Source organism: Peromyscus leucopus, chromosome 2, assembly GCF_004664715.2.
Source record: "Peromyscus leucopus breed LL Stock chromosome 2, UCI_PerLeu_2.1, whole genome shotgun sequence".
Lineage (NCBI taxonomy): Eukaryota > Metazoa > Chordata > Mammalia > Rodentia > Cricetidae > Peromyscus > Peromyscus leucopus.
This window is the reverse complement of record NC_051064.1, coordinates 118413712-118431662: the sequence shown is the minus strand read 5'-3', so window position 1 is coordinate 118431662 and position 17951 is coordinate 118413712. Positions and strand designations below refer to the sequence as shown.

General features: G+C 41.3%; 1 protein-coding gene across 3 annotated transcripts in view; it reads right to left on the bottom strand.

The window, feature by feature from the left end:
• Positions 1–17951, bottom strand: part of Eif2b3 (eukaryotic translation initiation factor 2B subunit gamma) — a 79956-nt gene that overhangs the window by 46439 nt on the left and 15566 nt on the right. For all 3 annotated transcript variants that reach the window (XM_037202852.1, XM_037202851.1, XM_037202850.1), the window contains exon 4: positions 7402–7561. In XM_037202852.1, coding sequence (XP_037058747.1) covers positions 7402–7561 — 160 coding nt within the window. The remainder of the gene's footprint in view (positions 1–7401; positions 7562–17951) is intronic.

Here is a 17951-nt window from a genome sequence, read left to right as displayed (position 1 = left end):
AGGGAGGCGACATAGCAGGGGGGACCCTAGGATGACTGTGGCTTATAATAAGTTTTGGTTTTACTCAATCACTGGGCAAGCCTCAATGAAACATTTCACTCTTAGAATAAGAATTTATACTGTATCAAGCTGATAATAGAAAAATAAATAAATAAATAACGAAAAAAAAAATCAGAAAATCTAGGTAAAGTTCTTTGTGCCATTCTGGTAAACTGCTATATTTTAAACCACTCCATAAATGAAATTATTTCAAAAATATAAAGTTAAGCCAGGCAGTGGTGGCTCACACCTTTAATCTCAGGAGAGGTAAGTGGATCTCTGTGATTTCAAGGCCAGCCTGGTCTACAGAGTGAGTTCAAGACAGCTAGGGCTACACAGAGAGACCCTGCCTCAAAAAACCAAAAAAAAAAAAAAAAAAAAAACAACCAAAAACCACCTCCACCATCCCACCCACCCTCACTCCCAGCCCCCACCAAAAAAGTTAAGAGGTAGGAGTGGTGGTGCAACTTCAAACTCAAGGCCAGCCTAGGAAACGAAAGAGGCTGGAGCACTCAGTGGTGAAGCACTTGCCTAGCATGCACGAGGTCTCAGGTTTGAGTGCCAGCATTGAAGGGAGCACAAAAAGTGAGCCAGTCAGGATACAGTCCAATCCAAACAGCAGATGCCTTATCTACTGCATATCACCGAAAGTATAGCAAGGAATTCTCTCTTTGCAAATAATCTAGGTCATGATAAGCTAGGTCTGTTCACTGTGAAAGTGGGAATACCATTATTTAACATTATCCATAGTTAATCAAAATTAACTACATATCTACTATGCAACTGTATATATGATAAAGGCATTGACAAAAAATGCGTGTTTTACTAGGTATATGGAGTTCCGATGGTAGACAATTATATGCTGCCAAGTTATTGCAACTTCCTATGGTATATTTCTTTTCCCCAATCACAATATAAATCCCTCAAAGGTTGGTTTATTACTGTGTTGTATTTCCTGTAACATCTAGCTCGTTGTTAGACAATAGTATGTGCTACTTGGCTGGGGAGACGGCTAAGAGAGTGAAGTTCTTGCTGCACAAGCATGAAGACCAGGTGAGCCCTAGCATCCTGGTGGACGTCAGATACGGTGGTATTCACTTGTAGTTCCAGAGCCGGGGAGGCAGATAAAGGAGGATCCCTGGGGCTTGTTGGCCAGCTACTCTAGCCGGATCAGAGAGCTCCAGGTTCAACAAGAGATTGTATAAAAAAAAAAAAACGTGGAAAATGATTGTGGAAGAGGTTTAACATTGACCTCTGGCCACCAAATACAGGTGTATTCATATACAGGAACACATTTAACACACACATGCACAAACATACAAATATTCACACTAGCAATTACACAGTGTGTGTATCTTTTTTTTTTTTGAGACAGAATTTTTCTGTGTAGTCCTGACTGTCCTGGAATTTGATCTTTAGACCAGGTGGCCTCAGATCCACAGATACCCCCTGCCTCTGCCTCTGAGTGTTGGGATTATAGGCACACTACACCACCACCTTGCCAGTGTGTTTATCTAAAAACAAGTACACACAGAAGTAGCATAATGTAACAAATAAGAACTGAGCTTCTAAAGCTATCCACTAGGGTATAAGTATAAGTATCAGCATGGTTACTTACTTATATATAAGTACATTAATTAACCTCTTTATTCTTCAGTTAAATGGGATCAATGGTATTTAAATACACAGATTTGTTATGAAGATTAAATGAGTTAATATATGTAAAGAATTTATAATAGTATTATTGGCCAAGCTATTAAAATATTTAAATTGCTTTCTGGTGGCAGTAGTGCATGTCTTTATTCCCAGCACTCAGGAGGCAGAGGCAGGTGAGTTCAAGGCTAACCTGTTCTACAGATTGAATTCCAGGATGGCCAGGGTTACACAGAGAAACCCTGTCTTGAAAAAACAACAACAACAACAACAACAAAACAAAAAATAAAAATAATTTAAGTTGTCAGGTATAGTGGCACATGCCTTTAATTCCAACAATCGGGAAGCAGAGGCAGGTGGATCTCTGTGAGTTCGAAGCTAGCCTGGTCTACAGAGTGAGTTCCTGGACAGCCAGAGCTACATAGTGAGATCTTGTCTTGAAGAAAACAAAAAACAAACAAACAAAAATTTAAGTTAGGGCAGTGGTGGTGCATGCCTGTATTCCCAGCACTCGGGAGGCAGAGGTGGGTGGATCTCTGAGTTAGAGTCCAGCCTGGTCTCCAGAGAAAGTTCCAGGCCAGCCTGAACTACACAGAGAAACCTTGTCTCAAGGAAAAAACAAAAAAACAAACAAACCAAGGCGCCCCCGCTACAAAAAAAACCAAAATACATTCTCTGCGCTCAATGTATAAAGTGCTTGTTAAGCAAGCATGAGAACCTGAGTCTGAATCCTCAGTATCCACATAAAAACTAGGGGTGGCACCATGTGCCTCTAACCCCAGGATGGGGTGTAGAGGCAAAGACAAACAGATCCCAATCTAGCTGAAATAGCAAGTTCCAGATTCAGTGAGAGACCATGTCTTTAAAAAAAGGGGGGGAAGGAGAGGAGGACACCCAACGTTAACCTCTGTCTGGCCTTTACACATGTACACACGCACGAGTTATCTGGCACACACATACATGCATATATGTCTGCATCCTCCCACCTTTCTTTTGAGACAGGTCTCAATATGTAACTCAGGCTGGACTTGAACTCATGACTGTCCGGCCTCAGCCTCTGGAGAGGTGGGAGCACAGCTGAGCACTACTGTGCCTGGCATGCTTCACTGTTGCCCGTATGTCTACAACAGTGTAACTGTGTGACCTTTAGTTTGGTGACTGAAGCCCTCAAGGCCATCAATCACACGGTAGCTGGTCATCTCATCATATGCAGTGTTTGAATGTAAATGAGGAAAAAATTACAATTCCCCCCCCCAAACCAAAATTAGTGAAATCCAAAGAAGGAAAATCAAATATGGTCAATAGAAGCTAAATTTTAGGGTTGGGGATTTAGCTCAGTGGTAGAGTGCTTGCCTAGTAAGTGCAAGACCCTGGGTTCGGTCCTCAGCTCCAAAAAAAAAAAAAAAAAAAAAAAAAAAAAAAAAAAAAAAAAAAAAAAAGAAGCTAAATTTTGAAAATAATCCCAAGTGTCATACACAACTCTAAAATATATCAATTCACCTATCATATGACAATTTGAGACTATAGTAAAGTTTGTAAAGGTTTAATTATGAGCTATCAATTTAAAAGAGGAATAGAGAGATGGTATTTCTGGATCTAATTTGGAGTGTTTAACATACTCAAGTTCTTAGACTCACAAAAACCCTGAATCACTTGACTGTCCTGGGAGCCATAATTTCCAGCCAGGCAATTTTTGGCTATGTTGCCACATGGCTTTCCTTCTTGGGCCTTTCTCCTTGTATTGTTTCTTTGTGGCTTCCATAGTAACTGTAAACACTGAATAGAGGTTTATGGACACTCCTGCTTTACCAAAGCAAATTCGGGGGGGGGGGGGGGGTGGGGGGGGGGTGGGGGGGGGGGCGGCGTGCAGCGCAGAACTAGCGACTTTGGAATGTTTACCCGATGCAGAAAGACCACACAAACAAGGCTAAGGGAGCGGATGCATTAGGAACTTTCATTTTTAAAAACGGTCATATTCAAATAGTCCTACTTTTTTCTACTTGATTTTTACTTCTCTGATTGACTTTTCTATCTCTTCTACAAGTTGTTCACATCTCCATTCATCACTACTCCATCAGTAAATCTGTACTCTACTCCTACTCTATAAAAAAGGTCATTTGGAGTTCAGAATTCTAACTTATTCAGCATGATCCTGATGCCAAAGCCAGACAGAGACAGGATAAATGACAGGGATATTTACTCATTACACAAGCATAAACATGCTACACAAATTAAGAACAAATCAAAACTACATAGGCAGGAGCAATGGGCAAAGGCGGGTAATAATGCCAGTATGGAGAGACAGACTAGGGAGCTGCAGCAAGTTCAAGGCCAGCCCAACCTACACAGCAATTTCCAGGGTAGCCAGGACTACACGGTGAGACACTGTCCCAAACAACAGAAAACCATATTTAAAAACCAGACTAAAAGTTGGCCAGGTGGTGGTGGGTGTACACCTTTAATCCCAGCACTTGGCAGGCAGAGGCAGATGGATCTCTGAGTTTGAGGTCAGCCTGGTCTACAGAGGAAGTTCTAGATAGCCAGGGCTATACAGAGGAACCCATCTTGAAAACTAAACCCAAAACAAAACTAAACTCAGACTAATAGTCTATACCGAAGATTTTGAAAGGTCACAAATGTACAGCTTCTACCATCAGAGATATGGTTAGTTCCCAATACTTTACAATCCTTGGGCTGGCTTAGTAACTAGCTTTTTTCTGCCTCCCAAGGGCTGGCATTAAAGGTGTGCCACCACCTTGAGGTGGTAACTAGCTTTGACTAAAGGAGAATAGCTGAAGTGACATGTCCCAAGTTTATGGCTCCACACACCTGGTAGCTTCTGTTTCCACGTTAGAACCTGCTGATGGCAAACAAGTCGTAGTGACTAAACTAAAGGAGAAAGCCAGCTCTCACAGCTGAGCCCCTCAATACCTTCCTCAGTCCTGAAGTGGAGGGTGGGCTCTGAGTTAACAATGATAGTTATGGGTTAGAGCAGACCAACAGTGTCTTCCGGAATATCAGTATCAGCCTGTTGCAATGGAGAGCATCCTGGACTCTGAATCCAGAGAAAATGGCAGATGATATTGATACTGAAGCAATGCTTGAGGCTTCTTACAAGAAGGAGGGAAACATACTGAGCAGTGCTAAATCTGAAGGACACAGCAAAAGGAGGTGGGGGAACAACAGCCATCAACGATAGAGAAGTAAAGTAAGGAACAAAAGCAAAGCAGAGCCAGGTGGATCTCTGTGAGTTCGAGGCCAGCCTGATCTACAGAGTGAGTTCCAGGACAGCCAGAGTTACAGAGACCCTGCCCAATAAACAAACAAACAAACAAACAAACGCAAAGTAAAATAAAGAGAAAGAGTCAAAGCCTTGGACGGAAGTGAAGCAGAAGCAAAGAAAAGAGGTGGGCTACCAGAGAAACTGAGATCACAAACTTGAAAGCAGCCAAGGAAGGCCCTATTCTGTTCACAACTGTAACAAACATTTGCCATCTGAATAAAGACCGTATAGAGCTGGAGAGATGGCTCAGTGGGTAAGAACGCTGGCTGCTCTTGCAGGAACTCTGCTTCGATTCTCATCATCCACAGAGGCTAACCACCATCTGTAATTCCAGTCCCAGGGGATCTGAAGCTCTCCCATGATCTCTTTGGGGACACATGGTGCACAGACATACATGCAGGCAAAACGTATGTGGATTAGCCCATAGCATCAAATTAAGCCATGGCATTTCTAAGGAAAAGACCCTTCAGAGATGGGCATGGCATCACATCCTTGTAATCTTTCTACCTGGGAGGCCAAGGCAGAAGGACTTTGAGTTTAAGGCCACAGCCTATACTACATAAGAACATCTGGATTCAAAACACCCAAACCAACCCAATGGGGGGGGGAGGAAGAGATTCAGAAAAGATAAGAAGCTGGTACTCAACAAGCAAACAGACAGACAGACAAAAGAAGAGCTCTGAAAGGAAACATTAGTGTAAAATCCTGGGAGATGAGATGCCAGGACAGTTTTCTGCAGGCAATGGACACCAATAATCCAAATAAGGGATTTCAAAGAGTTTGTGTCCTTTTTTGTTTTTGCTTTTGTTTTGGAAACAAGGTCTCTCTAGATAGACCAGCTGGCCTTGAACTCAGAGATCTGCTGCCTCACCCTCTGAATACTGAGACTAAAGGCGTGAGCCACTATGCCCCGCAAAATAATTAAAAAAAGAAGGAAAGAAAGTAAAGGAAGGAAAGAAAGAAGGGAAAGAAAGAAACTCAAAACAGGGCTGTAGCAGTGGCAAACAATTTACAAAAAGGAAAAGTCGCACCTAGGAGCCTTAGGCGGACGTGTTACATTTAACACAGCTGTGGACAGGCTTCTGAGGATTTTTATTCCTTTTGGAGATATTGAAAATATCCAAACTGGGAGGTGGTAGCACACACCTTTGATCCCAGCACTCGGGAGTAGAGGCAGGCAGATCTCTGTGAGTTCGAGGGCAACCTGATTTACAGAGCGAGTTCCAGAACAGCCAAGGTTACACAGAGAAACCTTGTCTTGAAAAAAACAAACAAACAAACAAAACAAAAAAAGATGTGACAAAAAGACTTGGGAGAATTTAATAAATCGGGCCCTGGGTTTGATTCCTAGCACCACTGGTGGAAAAAGGGGGCTCAATATGGTGTATCCTTTAATCTCAGCATTGGAAGGCACAGGTAGGTGGATATCTGTAAGAGTCCAGACTGTTCTGCATTGAGAGTTCCAGCTAGGGCTTCAATGAGACTCGTTTAGTGAGATTGTCTCAATAAGAAAAAGGAGATAATTTGAACTGAAGGATTACCCAATATGCTAAAATGTAGTTCAGGACATTCACACAGCTGGGGCTGGGGTTGGATTAGCAATAAACACAAAGAAAACAAGCACGCAATACAACAAAACAGTACTTGGGAAAATAAGAACAAGAAAGAAAAATGTACAAGACTCAGCTGTGACTACTACATATAATCATAATAATATAACCATTAAATATCTAGTTAATAATATGAATCCAATAGCCACATTAGGAAGCTGCATGGAGTTTAAAAACAGGAGCAGAGGGTATGGTAAAACAGACCTACATCTTTAAGTTCCTGAGTAGGAGGAAATCAACAGATAATTCCTAAAGCTAAGATATAAAAAACACCAAGGCGTGGCGGCTCGCACCTTTAATTGCAGCACTCGAGAGGCAGGCTGATCTCTGTAAGTTCCAGGCCAGCCTGGTCTACACAGCAAGCTCTAGGCCACTCATAGGCTATGCAGCAAGACAGGTAGAACTTTATAGTTAGACCCTCTCTTAAAAAAGTATACTCAAAATGTACATAGGTTATAAGTAAACACTATACCATTTTGTATACAGGGATGAGTATAGAGAACTGTGATAGTGTGTGGATATGTATGTGTGCTTTCATCCATGCATCCTAGAGCCAATTCCTCACAGATATCAAGAGACAGGTGCCATGTATTCAATTACCTGAGACTGAAATAGAATGTAATCCTTCCCATATACAAAAAGATGTAACAGAATTTAATTAATAGTGTAAACATTTAAGCATCAGAGACTATCTTGATTTTATGTCATGAACCCCCAGCACAGTATCTACTGTGCATAGTGGGTCCCAATAAATGTTTCTTATATGAAAGGGAGAACAACAATAATAATTATAAAATCAACTCTAATCTACCTTACCTGTTTTTTTTTTCCCTTTCTGACCTGGAACTGGTTCTATGCTATCTTGTCCTTTTCTCATTAACATGGCAAGTGATGCATCATAAGCTCTGAACAGGTCCACAACCTCATGTAAGGCAACATCTGTTATCAGATCGCAGCTCAGGACCAGCACATCTGTCTGTCAAATGAAGAGAGGAAAGTAAACATCACAAAACATAACGACTCACATAAATCATTAAAGACAAGCATATCACAACTTAGAAACATACAAACCACACAGTATGTTCAAATCTCGTTTGAACAGAAAAAAAATAGTAAAATAAATGGGGTTGTCCTAATGGAATTGTGCTGGGGCAGGATCTGTAATCTCTGCTGCCCCCTTGTGAACCTTAATGGGCAGTCCTGAGATACTTCTGGCACCAGATCTTTAAGGACAGTCTTAAAATTATGAAAACTATTACACTGTCTATTTCTATGACTGGAAACAATTTTTTTTTTTAAGTTTCTCTGTGTAGCCCTGGCTGACCTAGAACACACAGAGATCCACCTGCCTCTACTTCCCAAGTGCTAAAATTAAAGGTTTGTACCACAGCCTGGTAGAAATAATCTTTATAAAACATCAGGGGGAAGAGAGATGGCTCAATAGTTAAAGCACTTACTACTCTTGCAGAGGACCTGAGTTTGGTTACCAGTACCCACATGGTTGTATCAGAGAGGATCTGATACCTCTTTTGACCTCCACAGACACCAGGAGTTCACTGCACACACACACACACACACACACACACACACACACACACACACACACACACACACACACACCCCAGGCAGGCAAAACACTCTGATACATAAAGTAAAGATAAATCTAAATTAATACCTCATTCTTTGCTAATTCACATTCTAGGTAGTGAACAATTACAATATAGTTTGAAGCATATACAAAAAAAACATTTAATCTTGTAGCAACATCATATAAACAGTATTATTATTATTAACAGTATTGGTCTCTGTAGCTGGAAGATTTCTCCAGTCCTGCCTGGGCCCTGCAGTTGAGATGAATCTCTCCCACCCGCATCCAGCAGCTGCTTGGTCCCAAATAAACACACAGAGGCTTATCTTATTTAAAAATTATATGGTCTATGGCAGGCCTCTTGCTAGCTAGCTCTTATATCTTAAATTAATCCATAACTACTAATCTATGTATTTCCACATTTTCCATGGCTTTATCTGTGTGCCATTACATGCTGTTCTCTGGATGGTGGGATGGCATCTCCTCCCTGCCTCTCCTTCCTGTGTCTCTCTCTTAGATTTCCCACCTGCCTCTAAGCTGCCTTGCCATAGGCCAAACAGCTTTATTTTATCAACCAATCAGAGCAATACATATTCACAGCATAAAGAAAGACATCCCACAGCACTTCCCCTTTTCTTTCTAACTAACTTTAACATAGTAATATTACATATAATAAAACAGTTATCAAAGCCAGGTAGTGCTGGCACATACCTTTAATCCCAGCACTTGGGTGGCTGAGGCAGGTGGATCTCTGTGAGTTTGAAGCCAGTCTGGTCTATAGTATCTAGTCTATTTGTATTTGGCAAAATTAAAGAAAATATTTTATTATCTATCCTATATTTGTGAGTCTAAAGTTTCATATCTAATTTATCTTTTATCATAACCAAGGAAAATTATAACTATCTAGACTTCAACTACATCAAAGACCTCAGAAGGGTATAATATTACCTAAGTAAACAGGAAGAATATTGTAAGCAACTTCCAAAAATCTGGAAAATTGCCTGGACAGTCATCCAAAGTTCCTCTGTAACGTTGGGGCATCCATCTTCAGCCAATAGGCCTAGTCTCTCAGTCACTTTTTCCTGTGTCCTGTAGAATGTCTGACAGTCTCCTCTGCAAAGCTGAGGAACCTGAAGGACCATTTTACCTTGTTTTGGCAAACTCAGTGGTCATTTTATATGAGTCATGCATGTCCAGTTTATATAAAATATTATTAGCAGTCCAGGCAAGAGCAGTTTCTTGCCCAAATGGCTATTCTTGCCAAGAAGATTATAAAATCCATGAATGTCTTTGATGCCCATCCTCCTCTCTGAAGTAAATCAGTGCTGCCAGGAGCAGACTTGTCTCAACCTTCTCTTTGCTCTTTCTCAGAGGTCACATACAATAGCAGGAAGCACCGCCTCCTTTGGGCCACATAGCCCAAGGTTATGGGCGGAGCAAATACCATTACAGGCCTCTTTTTATGGATAGGAAAAGTGAGGCCCATTCCTGCGATCAGTGACTAGTATACACTAGGCATTTAATAATTGGTGAATGAGGTCCTAGGGATGTAGCTCAGTGGTATGGCAAGTGCTGAGCATGTGTAAAGTTCTACATTCAGCTGGACAGTGATGGTGGATGCCTTTAATCCCAGCACTCAGGAGGCAGGGGCAGGTGGATCTCAGAGTTCAAAGTCAGCCTGGTCTACAGAGTGAGTAGACCAGGAACTCGATCTGTAGACTAGGCTGGCCAGGGCTATAAAGAAATCCTGTTTCGAAACCAACCCCCACTCCAAAAGAAAAGTTCTACATTCATTCTCTACCAGCAAATTAAGCAAAAAATGATAAATGAATAAATCACTAAAGAGTCTTAGCGCCACCTTCCTCGAAACTCCTGCGGCACGAGAGTGAACACCCGCCCAGGCTCAAGTCAAGAGAGGAAAGATGAGGCAGAGGTGCAAGAAGCTTAGCTTGTGTCCCACAAAGGCTGCAGGGGCAGAGGGAGGGACTGAAGGACGGGACGCTGGGACAAGTCGTGACTGTGTGCTGCTGTCAGTCACGAGTCCCAGTGATCTGGAACATCACCACCGGCTCAGAGACCACCAGAGACTTGACTGTCTACTTTACACCCAAGACAGTCCGGCTGGCCCTCTGCCCTGGACCCGCGGCATTCTGCACTAACAGTTCTGTTCTCACTGTGGCCAAGCGTAACGTAAAATAAATCACCTTTCTCGCTTCTCAGCTGAAGAATAAACTAATAATTATTGAAGAAAACATATTCTCATAATAGTGGAATTTCTTTTTCTTTCTTTTTCTTTCTTTCTTTCTTTTCTTTCTTTCTTTCTTTCTTTTTTTTTTTTTTTTTTTTTTTTTTTTTTTTTTTTGAGACAGGGTTTCTCTGTATAGCCCTGGCTTATCCTGGAACTCACTCTATAGACCATGCTGGCCTTGAACTCACAGAGACCCACCTTCCCCTGCCTCCCGAATGCTGGGATTAAAGGCGTGCAACAGCACTGCCTGCCTCAGAATAGTGTTATTTCTGATTACCATCCCAATAATTCAAATGAATTACAATGAAAACTACTGCTGGCGGCTAGGGATGTAGCTCAGTCGTACAGTGCTTACTCAGGATGCACAAAGCCATAGGTTCAGTTTTCAACACTGTATAAACCTAGGTGTGGAGGCACATGGGGCTGCAAAGCCAGCAATCCAGAAGCAGAAGGAGGGGGCTTGAAAGATAAAGGTCATCCTTAGCTTCAGAGCAAATTTGGGGCCAGCTTGTCTCAAAAAAAGAAACCAGGACCAAAAGATGGTTCAGTGGGGAAAGGTGCCTTGCTATCAACTTCGATAACCTGAGTTCTATCCCTGGGACCCAGAAAGTAGGAGTAGAGAATCAACTCCTACAAGGTGTCCTCGGACATGAACTAATTCATACAAGCATGCACACCTCTACAGCTACAAGATAAATAAAGATGTAATAAAATTTTAAAGAGAGTAATAATGGTAATTAATGTTTATGAATGCTTACTATTGACTAGGAATTTTGTACACATTATTTCTGCTTTCAAAACAACCCTATCCAGTATGAACTACTATTAGTAGCACTTTATACATGAAGAACTGAATTTGTAGTTGTTATACAACTGTTTAAGAGTTAACAAGTAGAAATACCTGTGTACCTAAGGAATCTTTATTGTTCAAGAGTGCTGCAAAAACAGAGCTTCACTTGTTTGAAGACCCACTTAACAGATATTCTAGTCCACAGTGTCTGAAATAAACTTAGGTCTATCTTAGAGTCGGAAGTACAGTTCAGTGATAGAATGCTTGCGTAGCGTGCACAGGAGCCTAGATGCAACAGCAGTACTGCAAACAATAAGTCAAAGAGATCTGTCCTGTAACACATATTATGGGTACCACACAAAGGCTAGAGTATCATATTCTAAGAGTAGCTAAAAAGTAAAAACTAAAATGTGCTAAGTGCAAAGTTATCAAGATGGTAAAGGGGCTAAAAACCACAAGAGCTGAAAAAACAGCATTTTTGCAGTAAGGAAAAGAAAGTGAACACAGGGCTGGAGAGATAGCTCAGTGGTTAAGAGAACTGACTGCTCTTCCAGAGGTCCCAGGTTCAATTTCCAGCACCTACATGGCAGCTCACAGCTGTCTGTAACCTCAGTTTCAGGGGACCCGACACTCTCACAAGAACATATATGCAGACAGAACACCAATGCTCATAAAATAACAATTAAAAAATAATAAAGAAAATTAAACAAAAAGAAAGTGAATGCATATACAGTTGTGTGGTGGGGAGCATGCAGGAGAGGAAGGTTATGAAAAAAGTAGCAGCAACCAGGCATGGCGGTGCATGCCTATAATCCCAGTGCTCAGAAGGCTGCACATGAGGATCACAGCTCAGAGGGCAGCCTGGGCCCCCTAGAACAAGAAAAGGAAAAAAGAGAAAACAACATTCTTCAAATACTTGACAACGTTCACTTATTTTGAGTCGGGGTCTCCTTTAACTCTGATCCTGCTGTCTTCACCACCTAAGTGCTGAGATCGCAGGTGGGTGCACTGTGCCTGGTTTAAATGGTGCTCACTCTTACAAGAGCCAAGATTTAGCTAAGCAAATCAACAGGAAAAAATAGATCAATACATTATTATAGACAAAAGTATTTTTAAGTAAGGTATGGTGGTACATGCTTGCAATCCTAACACTTGAAAGCAGGAGGACTGCTATAAGTTAGAAGTTAATTGGGCTATATAGTGAGACCATGTCTCAAAAATGAAGTATTTTTGGTTTATGTATTACCTTGCTGTGAAAAAAGGGTAATTTTGTGGTGAGTGTAGTAGCATATGCCTATAATTCAAGAACGCAGGAGGCAGAGGCAGATGAATCAGGAGCAGCCCACCCCCACTGCACCCTCCCCAAAAAAAGAGCAATCAGACAGCATCTTAACATACAAGCCAAGGAGGAAAAAGTCTGCAGAATATACTTTTTGGTATATGATTTTTTCAATACATCAGCACAGAAGCTGCTCCATTTCATCATAATGAAGACAGCTGGTGGAGGGGGAATCTCTTTTTCTTAATATTTGCCTTAATATTTGTTTTTATAAGTTGACTGTTTTATAACTAATCGAATTAGGTGTACCTTAAACTAGACAAAACGACTCTGATGCAGATGTCCCTGAAGTGGTGACAAAGTTGTCTTGGGAAATAAATGTTGACCTTATTCAGTATCTGCAAAAGTGTTTGAATCTGTCATCACTGTGAATGCCAAACAAGCAAGCCTTGTATAATTGTGAGCAGGCCTGTAGGCTTATTTCTCTTTTCTCTTAGATGACTTTTCCCCTACTGAATTGTGTAACAGTTGTCAGTGTCCTCGACTTGTCTGTGTGTCATGTGCTCCCTCCCCCCCAAAAAACAGAACAGACTTACTAGGCCCCTCCCTGCCAGAGTAAACAATAAAAGCTGAGCTACAAGGAAGACTCTAGGAAAACTCTGAAACCAGACCAGCTGCCTGGAGGAGGTTTAGACTAGTCACTTAGAAAAGACACTCTCCAACCTGCTGAGCTGCCTTCAAGCTGTGCAGTGTGTTCCAGGTTCCCAGCCTTCGTCAGGCTGTCATCCATGCTGGTGTGAGCCTTGGTGATGCAGCTATCTTTGAATCATTTCTGCTGCTGTGAGTAACCCCTTCCCCATACTCCTGTAGGTAAAATCAGGAGTTGATAAAAATCAAACTCATTAGAAAACCAAGTTGGACCTCGGTGGTGTCCATACTTTGGTCTGTCATGATGTGCTATCAGAGGTGAGTAGATGTGTGTGTGTCTCCCGAGAGAAGTTCTGTCACACATCATTAATACAAAATCCCAAAGGATTACAGGGAATAACCCTCCTCCCCCTGGTGTTTGGTTGCCATCTGTTCTCAGTCTGAAAAGCAGGGCCCAGGACACAGACGGAGTCCTGTTTTACAGGCCCGTCATGACTGTCCCAGAGAATGGACCAGGTAAGACCCACAGCAAACCAACACTCCCCTGCTAGTAGCTGTTGCACTAAGTCCATAGGAGAGATTTGCTGTCTCATCAAAAAGCTGGAAATCCTTGAAGAAAAAAAGTCTAAAGAGAAACAAATTGGAAACTAATGAGTCAGAAGTACTACTGATTATGTGTGGCCATAAGCCATGAATAAACATGGATTGTTTGGACTGTGAAGTAACTGTGATTCAGAATGTAACTAATCTGAACACACCAGCCTTCAACTGCCTTGTGTTTCAAAGGATGGATCCTCGTCTAACACTAACAGCCTCTTATACAGAAACATCTCCAAGGACCCAACTACTCTAGTCCACCAGTCTTCATGCTTCATTGGAAGGCTGCACCTAAAGAAGCCAGGTTAAAAAGCACAGTTTGGAAGGATAATAAACATGTGCCTTGTTGACATATACCAACATACATGGTCTCCAATAAACATGTGCCTTGTTGACATATGCCAACATACATGGTCTCCAATAAACATGTGCCTTGTTGACATATGCCAACACACATGGTCTCCAAGAGAAAGCATCACTTTAGTATTTAGGAAGAATTCAAGACACCCAGGAATTCAAACTACAAACTGCTGCCAGTTAGTGTTGACTAAAGCAAACACACTAAGCTCAGAAAACTCAATTACAGTGCCACAACTAAGCCCAGAAATATCTCATTACAAGAACATTTTCAATCAAGCCAAAACCACTGAGTAAAACTGGGAAAAAACTCAAAAGTTAAACAGAAAACCGGATGCTTGTCTGTGTGGTGGTGACAGAGAAGTGAGAACTACTGGAATAGCTTTGTTCCTGGCAGCTGTTCCATGGCAGATTGTGACAAATAATACAATCTGGCAAATGATTTCCTACACCAAGGAAAAAGAAAAACACAGCCCCCCCCCCCCTGGAAAAAAGTGCCAGGGCTTGGTAAAATACCATGCTTTTACCCACCCAGCACTTCCCAAACAATGGCTAGGATCCAAATCACCACTCCCTACTCTACCCCTGCCCACCTGGAACTAATGAATTGCTATTTGGTATGACTAGAAACAGTCAATTTATATTTTCCTATGTGGTCCAACTTAATCCAATCTCCAAAAGTAGTTGTAGGTTTTTACAAGCGCCACAGTTAACTGTAATGGAGACCTCACTGGTTTAGTTTTGGTTGAAAATGCTTAGGAAAAAATTCCCAGTCTGTAGTTCCTAATGGCAAAGGGCCAACTGCCAGTTTACTCTCACTGAGACTGGGGTGGTAGGGATGAGCAGGGAGGGATGATCGCTGGGTGTGGTGGCACAAGCCTTCTATTCCAGCACCCAGGAGGCATGGCAGGCTGATCTCTGTGATTCTGAGGCCACTAAGGGTTACATGGTAAGACCTTGTCTCAAAAAAAGAAAAGAAAAAAAAAAGAAGAGAAAAGAAAAAAGTGATAGTCCTTAGGCTCAGAGCTATTAAATATTCTTCCTGTGTCCTTAGCTCAGTCATACGTCACTACTATCCAGGCCTGAAGTCAGAAACCTTGCTGGAATCCAGGACTGACTCTCCCTCTTCCAACCAGACTCCACATCCAACATCTACTGCTTTTCCTCTTTATTTCTACTGCACTGCCGTTAGTCCGGGTCCCAAAATCTTTTCCTAGTCTTTAAACATTTTTAAAATAAAAATTACCTGCACACTCTCAGACTCTACACATCTCAGCTAACTTCTTTAAACAGCCATTCTGGTCTTTTGACTTCTAATTTCCCCATATTTATTTATTTAAAAAGTTATTGTATGTGTATGATGGATTGCTTACATGTGTGCCTGGTGCCTGTGGAGGGCAGAAGAGGGCATCCGATCCCTGGAACTGGAGTGACAGACGGTTTTGAGCTGCCGTGTGGGTGCTGGGAACTGAATCAGGTCCTCTGGAGGGGCAGTATGTGCTCTTGACTACTGAGCCATCTCTCCAGACCCAATTTTCCCATATTTAATTCTTTGCTCCATGGTACCATAAAATAGCAATCTTTAAACATAAAAAGTTGAATTTATTATCACTTACTAAATTTATTTTTATGTTTATGCAAATTTGCACACTAATGACATGTATGTGCATATTTATTTTCATGTAAACAACTAAACCCTGGCTGAATATCTGACATTCTAGGACTCAGAACATCCTTAACATTTTTCAGAGTTGACTGATGTCTTCAAATTGTATTTATTTATTTAAATTTTTTTTTTTTTTTTTTTTTTTTTTTTTTTTTTTTTTGGTTTTTCAAGACAGGGTTTCTCTATGTAGCTTTGCACCTTTCCTGGATCTCGCTCTGTAGCCCAGGCTGGCCTCGAACTCACAGAGATCCGCCTGCCTCTGCCTCCCGAGTGCTGGGATTAAAGGCATGCGCCCCCGCTGCTGGCTTATTTATTCTATTGTGGAGCGGGGCACATGTGCTGTTGTACACACGTGGTGAGAGGACAGCGTGGGGTTGTTTCTTCTCCTCCCACCACGTGGGTCCAGGGGTCAAACCCCAGGTGTTGGGCTTGTCATCAGAGCCTTCTTTCAGGCCCTGACAGTAGGACAATATTAATGAAGTCCTTTGTGATTCTACCGGAGGGAAAACTAGAACACTGCAGTTCCTGATACAGACTGGTCTTGTGTGGCATAACACCACGCACAGTGAAGAGAGCATGATGGGTGTTCCGAACCAAGGGCGAAGTAAAACTGCCCAGTACAACAGTAAGCACTGTCAGAAACTCGGGATTGCTACTGTTTGCTTTGAAATGAAATTTTGACCATTATGCATTTAAAGTCCTTTACTGCTGCCAACTTTTTCATAACCTCTGTGTTCAATTATGTGACCCTCATATGAGGTTATGACTCAGTTTATGAAGCTGGGCTTAGATAATCCTTTATTAGTTTCCATAATCAAACCCAAGGTTCCAAAAGCTTTACTTTTTGTTTCTCCAGTGCTCAACCTAGTTTGGGAGACGAGCAACAGTAAATGTTAGCTCTTCTGTTACCTCCTGCTCCTTGTTTAATGTCACTCCAGGGTTAATCTACCCAACTTGAGATGTCTTGAGACAGCATACAGTCTGACACAGGAGAGCCTCCTTTGTAGGAACTGACCACTCACAGGGCGGTGGCTACAGAGGTCACAAGGCAGTTCTCTAAAGCAATACAGAAGAATCTGCTGTCTCCAAACAGGTTTTTTTTTTTTTTTTTTTTTAAAAAAAGGAGATGTCTGAAAAGAAAGAAATCTCACACAGCTGTCCTGAAGGGCAGAGATAGAGACTGATATGTTAGATAAACGCTTTCAAGTGAAGGTTCAATGGGCATAGTAGTAAATTCATACTCTGCTGGGCATGGAGGTACATGTCTTTAATCCTAGCATTTGAGAGGTAGAGACAGGTAGATAGATCTCTATGAGTTTGAATCCAGCCTGATCTACATAGCGAGACCTTGTGTCAAAAAACAAAACAAAACAAATAAACCCAGAACAAAAACAAAAACAAAAACAAAAAATAATTAGCCAGGAAAACACAGAATAATATATTTCAAGTCCTGAAAGTAAATAAATACCAAAACACCAGCACATACTTGTGTCCCCCCCCCACAAACATGTGTATATATACAGACATAAGCACATATGTACAAAAAGATCACTGCATATTAATAAAGAAAACAATCCATCAGGATTTTAATGACTACAAATGAGTACATGTACATTATACACTGGTACAATCAATTTCATAAAATAAATACTACTGGACACAAAGGACAAACAGGTAACTTCAGCACTCTACATTTATCTAGACAGCTCATCCAAATTGAAAAAAATCAACAAAAAAACCAGCAAATGGACTTACAGATATCTACAGAATAGTTCATCTAACAGCTGCAGAATACACATTTCATGCAGCCTGTAGAATGGTCCCCCAAAAAGATTACATTTTTAGGCCATAAAGCAAATTTTAACAATCACAAAAACTGGAAATAATTTATTGCAATTTATTTGGATCACAAAACTAGAATCAAAAGCTAGAGAACCAGTTTCTAAGTTTATGGAAACTTAGTTCTAAGTTTATAGTTATCAGTACTTAAACAGAAACAGGGTCAGCAAGATGGCTTAGAAGGTAAGGGTATTGCCACCAAGCCTGATAAACTAAGATTCTTGGGACCCACATGAGGGGAGGAGAGAACTAACTCCTCCGAGATGTCCTCTGACCTCCACACATATGCCCTGACAGGCATATAACCCTTCATATACAGCCTCCACATAAATAAATAAATAAATAAATAAATAA